The 13,373-nt window shown below is 40.5% G+C and overlaps 1 protein-coding gene across 1 annotated transcript; it reads left to right on the top strand.

The window, feature by feature from the left end:
* The first annotated feature begins 3,732 nt into the window (after positions 1–3,732).
* On the top strand, positions 3,733–12,943 carry zfp64 (zinc finger protein 64 homolog (mouse)). Its single transcript, XM_053642966.1, has 6 exons — positions 3,733–5,023; positions 5,269–5,424; positions 8,763–8,906; positions 8,998–9,060; positions 9,140–9,391; positions 11,143–12,943. The coding sequence occupies exons 1-6, from the start codon at positions 5,002–5,004 to the stop codon at positions 12,564–12,566; spliced, it is 2,061 nt and encodes a 686-aa protein (XP_053498941.1). The 5' UTR covers positions 3,733–5,001; the 3' UTR covers positions 12,567–12,943.
* Positions 12,944–13,373: the final 430 nt, after the last annotated feature.

Here is a 13,373-nt window from a genome sequence, read left to right as displayed (position 1 = left end):
TATTAATATATGCTTTGCATCTTATATCATTCATCGGGGAGAACGGAGAGAATCAGCCAACAAGTTGTTGTTTTTTCTCTCTTTTTTTTTTTAAACGTACGTTTTTATCCATTACTGATTACCTTTGTACAAGAGTACTAATGCAGATAATCAGAAATGCACTCTAGATCATTATACACAACTCAGTAATATATTCCGATTTAATTACCTTCCATTTAAAAGCCACTTACTGAAGTATAAAATGATGTACTGACAGTATTTTCAGAAAATAAAATCCTCCCAGCAGAGGCCATTGCTTACTGTCAGCTTATCTGCTTCTGCTGTTATTTATCCACTTATTTATTCATTCATTTACATGTTCTCTTGTGCCTAGGCAAAGCGTGCTGCTTAAAAATGTCTGATTTTCTCGAACAATAAATGGTGCTCTTGTACTGCAATCCAGCTCGAGCACCCACCTCTCGCCCAAGTGCACTGTGAATGTTCTAATCACGTCCGATAGACATCATTTCAGATGTTCCACCGTGTTTGTGTAGGTCAAATATTATCATTACATTCTCCGAATGACTTCCTCTGAAATATTTAACCACTGAACGATTCTGAAAGATCTCCACCACCATCATCAAAACATCGTTCTGAGGGAAGATATTTTGGAAGAACGGCGTTTATAGCTCCAGGACAGTTTCTAGAGAATCTACGCCAACGTGTACTCCGGATGTTCTGGTCATACTTATACACATTGTGTTGTTGTTGTTTTTTTTTCTTTCATTTGTCACCCATTTGTATGTTACTTTGATTTGTCTGATATTAGACAGAACTTTTGTCTTTTCCTGAGTGCAGTGGGGATGATCTGGTACACATATCATCATGGCTGTGGGTCAAGATATCAAGAGAATCGTTACATCACAACAACAATCGACGCGATGAGAAAGAACAACAGGACAGCAATAAAATAAAAATAAAAGACAAAGACAAAGACGCAAATCTGGACATTTCCGTCGTGTCGTGTTTGCTGTTTGTTAATGAACGCACTGTTCGTATAAACTTTGGGCAGCTGAGACAGATAATAATATTTGAAATGACTGACCTTGAATATGGCTATATTTTAGGGGAAGACACACAAAAGCACCAATATCCATTTCACATCTACGTTTGATTCACTGGTTAAATAAAAGCAGGTCTTGGTAGGGACTGGAGATTTCGGATGCTCCTGTGTCTTTACTTTACTTTGTGGTCCAGAAGGCAGCGGCTCTCCAATAACCGGCTGTCTATTTGTGCATCAGAAAAGCAGAAAGATGTCACGTGCGGATATTTCACTACAGTAACTCATGTCAGGTCATATCACGGCAAGGAAAAAAAAACAACAATTTGTTCCTTTTATGATTCGTCTTTTATCAATGAACAACACATCGTGCTTTTTTATCCGTTTATTGTTACACTTAATGCTGTAAAACTGGTTAGTTCTTGTTCTTACTTACATTTTTGCAGCTAGAAAAAAAAAAAAAAGTCGTTTCCTCACCGACCTGATGGTTTTCTCGCCTGTTAATAATTGAAGAATATCGATGCAAGAAATGTTGCACACTATGGCAATACGTGGACCTCAGATCCTCAGTCTGAGATCAACTCAAAAGATCTCCTTACTGTTTAAGAGCGGAGAAGGTTTTCCAGAGTGTACAGTGTAGCAATGGCGCCCTCTCCTGGCTGCTCAGCATTACATCATCTCTGTTGTTGTTTTTTTTTTTAATTTTTCATTCGAGTCTGTCTGCACTTACAGGTTGGCTCGGTGATATTTATCAGCAATACACGAATGTTTTCATGATCAAATTTGCTTCATGTACATTTAATGTACATCTGACTCAATATTTGATTTCCATTTAATTATATATATAGTGCTGCTTGAAAGGTTGTGAACCCTTTAGAATTGTCTCTATTTCTGAATAAATGTGACCTAAAACATCAGATTTTCACCCACAAGTCCTAAAAGTAGATCAAGGGAACCCAATTAAACAAACAAGACAAAAATATTATCATTGGTCATTTATTTATTGGGGAAAATGATCCAACAGTACATATCTGTGAGTGGCAAAAGTATGTGAACCTTTGCTTACAGTGTCTGGCGTGACCCCCCTTGTGCAGCAATAACTGCTTCTGGAAACTGTTGATCCATCCTGCACATCAGCTTGGAGGAATTTTAGCCCGTTCCTCAGTAGGTCATACTGTTTTAGGTCATATTTATGCAGAAATATAGAAAATTCTAAAGGGTTCACAAACTTTCAAACAGCACTGTATAGTTCTATAATTATTTTTACCACATACCACATAGTTATTTTAGTTATCATTTCCTTTTCAATGGACCCAGTTAAAAACACTCTGTTATTATTTTAACACAATACAGTTATGTCAGTTATCATTTTTAACTGTTTTACTTTCATTTGTAACCTTTTTTTATTATTATTATTCATTCAATACCTTCAATAACTCCTTTATCCTGTGATCCTGCTGGTGGATCCGAAGCCTTTTCAGGAAAGCCTGAGTGTGTATAGGAATACAGCCTGTGTGACAGCCCAGGTCCATTAAGCAGCCGTGGCACAGCTGGCAAATTCGCCTGGGCTAAAACTAAGTGACAGGACTGCTTATTGTACTTCTTCATCAAAGAGACAGCTTATTTTGTTCCTTGTTTAGTATTTTTGTTAAGTACTGTAAGTTTTTTGGGGTTTTTTTTTTTTTCTTCAAATGTGTTAACATATTGGACAAACTGTCAAGCAGTCTGAATTAAATGTATGAAATGTGGTGTATGAATACATTATTATTATTATTATTATTATTATTATTATTATTATTATTATTATTATTAATGGGGGGCACAGTGGCTTAGTGGTTAGCGTGTTCACCTCACACCTCTGGGGTTTGGGGTCCGATTCTTGCCTCCGCCCCTGTGTGCGTGGAGTGTGCATGTTCTCCCTGTGCTTCTGGGGTTTCCTCCAGTTACTCCAGTTTCCTCCGCCAGTCCAAAGGCATGCATTGTAGGCTGACTGGCATTTCTAATTTCCCATAGTGTGTGAGTGTGTGTGTGTGATTGTGACCTGCGATGGGTTGGCACCCTGTCCAGTGTGTCCCCCGCCTTGTGCACCGAGTTCCCTTGGACAGGGGTTCCCAAACTTTTCCAGGGCAAGGCCCCCGAAATGGCATGAACATTTGACCGAGGCCCCCCTTTTGCAAGATGTCTTTAAAACACATTAAAAATACAGACTTCTGAATATATCCATCTTTTTTATATATATATATATATATATATATATATATATATATATATATATATATATAATTACATCTTACATCTTTACATTACATTACATTAGGAATTGATTGTGTGTGTGTGTGGTTGTCTGAGAGTGAGAATTTATTTTTCACACTAAATTGTTGAGGTCCCCCGGGCGCCCCCTGGCGGCCCCTAACGGGACTGTGGTCCCCACTTTGAAAACCACTGCCCTAGGACAGGCTCCAGGTTTCCCACGACCCTGTGTAGAATAAGCTGTACATGAGATGTATGAATTATTATTATTATTATTATTATTATTATTATTATATAATGTACAATAACAGCAAGCAATGTTTTATTACTCTTATACAACTGCAACTTCCCAACTATTACAATTTGTCATTAATTAAATTCTAACATCATACTTTTTTAAATCCATTTATACAGTGGTTACATTTAATGTCATGGAACGTCCACAAAACAAGTTAGTTCCTGTTATCGCTTATATTATTAGAGCTACACACAGCAGGTCGCTCAGTTCTCTGGAAGTTCTTAAGAACGTACTGAGAACCGGCAAAACACAACATCCTCTCTCTATTCTGAAGATTTTCCCATGGCAGAAACCTAAAAGTACAGCCTCAACTCTGACCATCACCATTACAAAGTGCTGACACTGGATACTCTTTACATTGATTTTTTATTTATTTATTTATTTATTTATTTTAAAACAAATGTCTCCTTATAGAATTCTTCACCCGATCAAACAATTATATATGCTCCTTGTTTTCCTTTCCTTTTCCTTACAGGTTTATTAATCTGGTTATATTTTTTTATTGGGCTTATGTGGATAGTTCACCATACACCTGCTTGTGAATTATAGTATTGCTTTACTGTAGAAACTCTAACATATTACAACTGACATTATTGTCAGAGCTGTTATTCTAGAAAATTAATCAACACATTCTGACCAATCAGATTCGAGAATTCATATAACAACTCATTAATCCCTTCTAGGAAGTTAATATATAGGCCTAATTATGGCACAGAGCCATAATTTCAGATCAAAGCTGCACAAACGTTTAACTTGCATCTTGCATATGTTTTTTTTTTTTTTTTTCTGGAGTGCTTTTGTATTGTTTTTTTATTATTATATATATATTTATTTATTTTTATTTATTTTATTTTTTTTTTGGATTGAGCTACTTTGGGTACAAAGAGTACTTCTGTTGAAAGTGTATTATTAAATCTTTAAACATTACAATTACAAATCCACACATATAGAAAAGATATTCAAAGAAGTCAAAAACTATTTAAACCCTTTCAACATAAACATCAAAACAGCCCCATGAATGCACATGTGCCTCTGTTGGTTACAGTAAATAATAAAGTCCTCCGGAACACAAGGGGGCACCAGTGCGCCTGGCTCGCTTGTGTGAGCAAGAGAACAAAAGACGGCTGTATTTCAAATACCTTCTTGTTGAATACATAGTGCGCTTTGTTTGGTGTATTTCATTGTTTCATCCCCTGCGTAGTGCGCTTATAGAGAGAGCAGTTAGCTGTTTGGAATTTGCCCGACATTTGCCGCTAAGAGGTCGTCACGGTGTCGTAAAATTGTCGCACATATATAGGTGTCCCGGCGCTAAGTTATGTAAACACGCGATACTTAGGAATGGCCAGGAGAGTTAAAATGTGAAAAATATTTAGTTATATTCATATTTATCCATGTTTCTGGTGTAGAAGTGAAGATGGCATCCTTCAGCAGAGACGGTAACCTTCCTTTTTTGATAATGAAACTGTTCTAGAGACACAGCTGGGGTATTCAGTGTGAGTGTGAGTGTAAATATTTGATCACGTGGTTAAGTGCATCATTTATGTGAAGGTGGATGCAGTGTGATACGCGTTTACAATCATTTTTAAATCTGATGCATCTGTTCATGACTTTTTAGAGTTGTTGTTGTTGTTGTTGTTGTTAAAATAACGGCTCTTTCTTTTTTTTTCTTTTTTCCCCTTAGAGATGAATCATTTGCTGATGGAGGTGAGTCCTGACATCCATATCTGTGGCTTCTGCAAGCAGCAGTACAACAACTATGAGGTGTTTCTTGCACACAAGCAGAGTGGCTGTCAGCTTCATACCACAGACATCTCAGTCACAAGTACTGGAGCTGCTGGTAGGTCCGGGTATGATAAATACACACTCAGGTGTGTGTGTGTGTGTGTGTGTGTGTGTGTGTGTGTGTGTGTGCACACGCGCGCTTTCTTAATTTATGCCTCATCTTTCACAACGCCCACATAAATGCACAAAGATTTTAATTCAGTCATCTTCAGTAACCACTTTATTCCGGTGGATCTGCGGCCTGTCCTGGAACACGGCGCACAAGGGGTGCCTCGAACGGGAGTCCGGTTATTTGCAGTTCGTCCAGTTATTGCGCGCAAGGGATATGCAACCAAATATTACGTGTTATTTACTTTCATTTACATCAAGACTTGAAGAACTGTTCCTATACTTTTGCTCACCTACGAATGGGGTGGTCTGATACAAAACGTGCTATGTTGTATGTCGTTTAAATATAAACGCCAGGAAATAAAAGCTGAAATTCTAAACTCGTCTCATATCCGTCGACAGCAAGAAACAAACGAATTGGCCTTGCCGTTCCAATAGTTTCGGAGTGGACTGTACATTGACACGCTTATTCGTACGTATGGCTAATTTAGAGTAGCCTGTATGATTTTGAGGAGTGAAAGAAAACCCGGCGAACCCGGATTAAACCCGCATGGACAGAAGCTGCATGCCGACAGTAACCTGAGCTGAGGATCGAATTGAGGACGCTGGAGCTGTGAGGCAGTAACGTTACACTAAAGATTTGCACTTCCAAAAAAAAAAAAATACAGTTTACGGAGAGGTTTTTTCACCTTTGTTTCAGTGGATAATCTGGATAATCTCAGCTGGATACGTAAGAGCTACTGCTGTAATCGTAAGCACTGTCACTGGGCAGGACTCTTCTTCACAGTGTGCTCACACTAAACACACTTAGTACTGTTTCAACTTCAGTTGTAGAAGAGGAAAGATTTATGATCCCGCTATCCGATGTCACCCAGAAGAAAATGAGTTCCCGTTCGTGTCTGGTTTCCTTCTAGGTTTGTTCCTCGTGCCGTCCCAGGGAGATTTTCCTCTCCTCGCTAGCGCTGCACGATTATCGAAATGATAATCCCGATTATTTTTTTTGATCAATATTGAGATCTCGATTATTTATCACGATTATTCATTGCTTTTAGTGACAACATATTTATATTGCAATTTCACATTTATTAAGTTTTCTCATGCCACAATATAACACACAAGTAGGCATGAGAAAACTTGAGCTGGTCAATTATGACAGGATTTAGGAACATGGTATGAGCCATGACACATTAATTTACCTTCTGAAAAACTAAGTCTAATATTTTCAGTTCATTTTACAGACTGTATGCAAAAAAAAAAAAACACCGTTAACCTGTTCCACCTTGTAAACAAATACAATAAACATCAATGTTCAGTGTTTGAAGTCTGCTCCTCTTAAATATATTTAAAGCTACACTATTAGACATTTTCCACTGTCATGGTTCTGGACTGGAGTCAGTTCTCGAACCGCTCTGTGTATATTGTGTATATATCTGAATAATCTCATATAGGATGTGCTCGGGTGAGTTCATTTACCCGTCAGATGCAAAGCGCTTTAGTTTAATGGTGTTCATTAGGGACGCACCGATCAGGATTTTTACAGCCGATACCGATCCACATACCAATCTTTTTTTGTTTAAACTTTAATCAGGAGTACAGTGTCCATGTCTGCTGATAATGTTACTTTTTGGGGGATTAAATCAAAACATGGAAACTGTAGTTGGCTTTTCTAGTGAAATCTGGCAACCGTGAGTTTAAATGAAGTGGTTTCCAGGTTTTGGCACAAAAAAAATGATGTCATCCCTGCGCCGCTCTATGGTGATCGGCTGTAAGTTTAGGAAGCGCTTGATTTGATCTGTAGTGGCGTTTCCTCTGAGCGGAGGATGAACTTTAAATGTCAACATCGCAGTCGATCATGTTCATTTAATCGCGGGCAGTCAAAATCGTAATCGCGATCGATATTCGATTAATTGTGCAGCCCTACTCCTCGCACAAATCACAGATTTATATCAATGCACAAGTAATACTGGTGTACAGCCAAAATGCTTCTGAAATAAATGTGGTCAAAGTCTACTAATTCAGGGTCACTGAGAATGAAAATGATGCTTAAAATTGTTGATTGGCCCAAGTTTTTAAGATATGCTGTCGGGTCAGTATATACGACCTTTGACTAGAGAATGGCGAAGGATAAGCGAGTTATAAAGGGAAGGGATCTCAATTTAAACCAGAAATTACTAAAATGCGTCTTTGACTTGATCTGTGTATAAATCTATGACTGGGTACTTGCTTTTTAGGCAAAACAATGAATGATGCAATCTGTAGCTGGTATTGCATCATACATGATATGAGTTGCATCGTTTTGTTCCTAACAATCATGGATGGTGCAGTCATAACGGCGCTTACATCAGTCTGCTGAACAAATTGCCCTGTATCAGCTCTAGAAATCAATGTCATGCTCTCTTATTTGTCGGTGTTTGATTTTGTACAAAAGCGAAGTATAACCACTATGGTTAAGAAAGCCTATCAAGTTTATTTTGGCGGCAAAATTGGAGATCGGGATAACAGGTTGGCTCCATACACATGCTGCACCACTTGTGCAACAAATCTTCATCAGTGGTTGAAGAGGAAAAGGAAATCTATGCCTTTTTCCAGTGCCAATGATTTAGAGAGAGCCAACAGATCATACCAGCAGTTGTTACTTCTGCATAGTGCTTCCAGTTGGGAAAGGTGTGTCAAAGAAGAAAAAGTGGAGTGTACATTATCCAAACGTTCCATCGGATATACAGCCAGTACCCAACGGAGAAGGACTGCCGGTTCCTGATGCACCAGAATCATTCTCACTGGAGTCAGACGAGGAAGAGGATGAAACTTCTGCTCCTGAACCATCAATGTCACAGCACCCACTTTTTCTCCCATCCTCCTCCTCCTCCTCCTCTAAACCACACCTCATAACACAAGGTGAACTGAATGACCTTGTCAGGGATTCGGACACTGCATCGGACTAAACTATGTACCTAGTAGTTTTTCTGCCCTTTTTTTTTCATAATAAATTTAATTTATATAATCATTTTGCTGATTTTTAAAGTGCTATATAAACTCGACAGGTGATCGGTACTATATACATAGACTTCAAATCTTAACTATCTTGGAAACAGTTGCTCTGATTGTCATATTTGAATTCAGCACATCAAAATACATCATAAATAGCACGTTTTATATGGTTCAGTCCACTACAAATAAATAATCCTATTAATACTGTGAAGGCAAACTACGTTACACGCTCATTATATTAATTAGATTGAACGTTTCGAAGTCTCTCGCTCTATTTTTTATTCATGTATTACATAGAAGCTGTGCAAGAGTTTCCTTTGGAGGAGGCATTGCAGACCTGTGTGTCAAAGGCCGTGAAGAAGACGGTAAAAACCCAGAAACCAGCCTCCAAAAAGCTGAAACCTGCACTCACCCAAAAGCGACGCATTTGCAGCTTCTCGGGTGAGTGTAAAGTCCGCAGTGCAGTTACTGTTAGCTAACGGTTACAAAAGACGAGATCTCATTCATCTTCTCGCGTAACTCTCTTTCTTAGGTTGTACATTCAAAACCCAGTATGGCCAGAAGGACATGGAAAGGCACATGCTAACTCATACCGGTAAGAAACGAAATCCTTTATCATCTCGTCATTCTTTATATTAATAATGAGTTTGACAAGCCGAGTAATAATTGTCCAGGCGACAGGCCGTTTGAGTGTGAACTGTGCCACAAACGCTTCAGCCGGCGGGACAAGCTGAACCTGCACAGCCGCTCACACACCGGGGAAAAGCCACACAAGTGCAAGCACTGCACATACGCCGCCACAGACAGCAGCAGCCTGAAAAAGCACCTGCGTGTGCACTACGACGAGAGGCCCTTCAAGTGCCAGATCTGCCCATACGCCAGCCGCAACTCCAGCCAACTCACCGTGCACCTGCGCTCACACACAGGTCAGCGCACACCCTGTTCTTGGAATATTTTCTCAACTAATATTGTTTTTACACAGAGAAAAATGCAGATGATGTTAGATTTTCTTAAATAATCAGAAACTGCACAGACACCAGTAGTTTTCACTTATAATATCTAGTTCTAGTAATAAATAAATAGCAGGAACAAGACATAATGTAAACATCATTTAAATTACGCTGCTCGCGCAGTTCACCATGTAGGCTAACCTTGCATCCTTACAGTCATCCAGATATCACGTTCATGCACAAAGAAGAATATTCCACGGCTTTTTTGGTGGTTGTGCAAAATAGTGGCATATTCATCAAAGGAAACTTTATTTCACCTCCTCTCTCAATAAACTAATGAGTCAGGGGACCGATTTTGCTAAAGCAACCAGATACACAGGGTTATGCTTGTAGAGGTCAGCTGATAATGGACTAAGTTGTGCAGTATCTGCAGATAACCGATTTGAAGGGGAAAAAAAAAAAAAGAGATACTGCATGAAAACATACCACTCAAAGTAAAATATTGCTGAACTTTATTGCAAAAATAAAAAGTACCATGAAAATGTTGTGTACTTTTTAAATATATATATATATTAGCTATTAATAAATATTAAAGTAAAAAAAAAAGATAGTAACATTTCCAAATAACATAAAAATATATTCAAAAGACGTTCAAAATGAATTAAAAAAAAAACACTTCAAATAACACAACAAAATTTGTCAGTGATAGTTTTTATTTCAGCTCTAGAGGCCGCTCTCGTACCGTATAATGATGGCGGACCCTTCTCAGCCGCTCTCCCAACGGACGCAAACTTAGCAGGAAAAACATATCAGTGTGGATTTCTGCCCATAACCCATACTTCCAGCACTCGGTTAAATCAACTGGTCGATCTCTGTATGCTTAATCATTTATATGTATTGACATGTTTGAGCCCCTTCGTTCCAGTGAAGGAAAATGGTAATGCTACAGCATACATTCTAGACATTATGTGGCTCCAGTTCTGTGGCAGAGTTGCTGCATTGGCCGGTGCGTTTTGCCATTTAGAGTCAATCATTATTTTAAAGGCCGGGTAAGACAGGCAGCATTTCTGAAGCCCTCGTAGACACGATTCCCAAAAAACAGATACACAACCAGAGTTTCAGTCCATTCAGTCCTGTTGCATATATTTTATGCTTTGCCTTCATTTAAGCCGGTAAAGACGCATTGAAACCCCTCGCTTTCACTTACTTGATTGTGTAGCTGTAAAGTGTGTGTGTACAATAATTATACCAAATCTAACGACACACAAATAAACAGTTTAATCACTGTGCCACAGTGTTAAGTTGAAAACTGTGTTGTAAATACAGCTGAGAGAATGTTGATTGTCCCCATGTCCCCACCCCGATGTTTCACGGACACTGTTGTACGTTTGGGTTTTGGTTTCCTTTATTTAAAAAAATAAACACACTGTGGCTTTGGACAGAGTTGACATTTATGCAGCCATGAAACTGTTGGGAAATAGCATATTGTGAGAATATTTTTGTTTCGTACATATAAACTGAGGCAGCGGTCCATGTTTGGCCCTGGGTTTCGAAACATCTAGATTTTATATGTGTAAACAGCTTTTTATCCCTTGTTTCATTAGTTCTCAACGAATGAAGTTTAAACTGCGTTTAGTTGGGGACTGGGGCAAGTGAGCGTCCTGCTATGAGAACCATTGCATTAGTAAATTTAAAGAGTTGAAGCTTTTGGTAATCCTACCTTTCAGGTGATGCCCCATTCCAGTGCGGTGAGTGTGGTGCCAAATTCAAAATCAACTCGGACTTGAAGCGTCACACACGTGTGCACTCGGGTGAGAAGCCGTATGCGTGCGAGCTGTGCGATTACCGCTGTGCCATGAAGGCCAACCTGAAATCGCATGCCCGGCTGCGCCATGGTGCCTACGCCTGCTCAGAATGTGACTTCCAGTGCACAGCCAAGGCGGCACTGCGTGCACACTCCCGCCAGCACGCACCCGCCCGTCCCCTACGCTGCAGCTGCTGCCCATACTCCTGCACGAGCAAGGGGGCACTCAAGAGACACGAGCGTGTGCACTCGGATGAGCGCCCGTTCACCTGTCACCGCTGCCCCTTCGCCAGCAAACAGCGTGCCAACCTGCTCGTCCACATGAGGAAGTGCCATGGTGAGAAAGTTCTAGAGGGGCTCAGCAAAAGTGCCAAACGTGGAAAAGCAGGAGATGAGTCACCCAATCCTGCAGGTTCACGGTACCGGGTGAGGCTCGAAGCAGCGCGGGCGTTCCGCTGCAACCTGTGCGAGGCGTCGTTTGTGAGAGAAGATTCGTTGCGAAGTCATAAGAGGCAACATAATAACACAGAAAAACAGCTCAGACTCGCACAGACACAAAATAGTGCTGCAAAACCAACAGATAAAGGGCCCGAGCAGGTTTCGTTGACGCTCCCAAACGGGTCGGTTCCTTCCTATGGAAACGCGCAGCTCAAGATCTTTGTAGCGCCTCCTCTAGGTCAGGAAGGAACGTACATCCAGGCAGCAGTGGACGTCCCGTCTTCTAAACCTGGAACAGTTCTGCTTAGTTCAGAAGGCCAGAATGTAATTCTCAACCCTATCATACAGCAGGTTAGCCTGTTAACCCCAGTGCAACACATGACCCCACCAGAAGGCAGCCTCGAGCACCAGACCGTCTTACTAACTCACATCAGTGGCAGTGAAGAAAACCCTCTACTGCAGACAAATGTTTCTTCTCAAACCCCGATAGAGACTCAGACCTTTATCAGTTCCACTTCATCTTCAGAAAGCAGCCACGCGTTCATCACGGCATGCTCGGACCTTGACAGCCTGCACGCCCTCATCCAGCAGGGCGGCGCTGAGGTCACTGTGGTCACCGAGGGCCACGCCTCCATCACTACAGCAGCGACAGCACGCTCCACCTTCGACTCTCCACTGGACGTTGAAAGGCCACCATCTGAGGATGACCTGAAGCAGTCAGGGGAGGGGAATCCAGCTCTGGACGATGGTTTGGTTGTGCCTGATATAAACATTGAGCCGTCTAGTTCCCTTCTTGTACACAATGTTACCTTGTCAATCTCGGAGCAGGATCAGCAGGCACCCATCTACCAGCTCTCACCCCATCAGATCTTCTCCGACTCTAATCCACCAGACAGGATTGAGGACTGAGCAAGAACATTTCTGTTTCATAACTTCTGAGATTTGTTTGATATGTTTATGTTTAACAGAGATATTTTTATACTCATTCATGGCATGCTGCTTGTCTAGAGCTCTTGTAAGTACATACAATGATTACAGAATGTACAAATTGAGGTGGGGGGGGGTTCTGAAAGAGTAAAATTGTGTAATCCTTAATTTTCTTGTTTACTCGTCTAAAATGGTTCCAACCGATACAGTATTTTTCTGACCAGCAGGCAGGTGCTAATCCGTATACCGTATATAATCACTGGTCACTTTAATCGGAACGTCTGTAGCCCTGCTCATTCATGCAATTATAATTATCAGCCAATCATGTGGCAAGAATGCAATGGATAAAATCATGCAGGTGCGGGGGGGGGGGGGGGTAATTAAACAGATAAAAGAGGATTGGAGCATCTTTAACTATTCTGGTGAACCTGTGCTGCCCACTGTAGCTTAAGACTCCTGTCAGCCAAGAACAGGAATGAGACCTGATGTGGTCTTTTGCTGTTGTAGCCCATCCACCTCAAGGTTTGGCATGTTGTGCGAGATTGTTCTGAGATGCTTTTTTGCTCACCACTGTTGTAAAGAGTCATTATTGGAGTTACTGTAGGCTTCTGTCAGCTTGAACCATTCTGGACCATTATACCATTGAACCATTCTATGCCGTGGTCAGAATCACCAAAATCACATTTTTCTCCATTACGATGTTTGATGTGATCCTTAATGGAAGCTCTTGACTTGTATCTGTATAGTGATACTGCCACATGATTGGCTGTTTTGATAATTGCATGAAAA

The sequence above is a fragment of the Ictalurus furcatus genome, chromosome 15 (assembly GCF_023375685.1).
Source record: "Ictalurus furcatus strain D&B chromosome 15, Billie_1.0, whole genome shotgun sequence".
NCBI classification, from domain to species: domain Eukaryota; kingdom Metazoa; phylum Chordata; class Actinopteri; order Siluriformes; family Ictaluridae; genus Ictalurus; species Ictalurus furcatus.
This window is presented reverse-complemented; position numbering and strand designations above follow the sequence as displayed.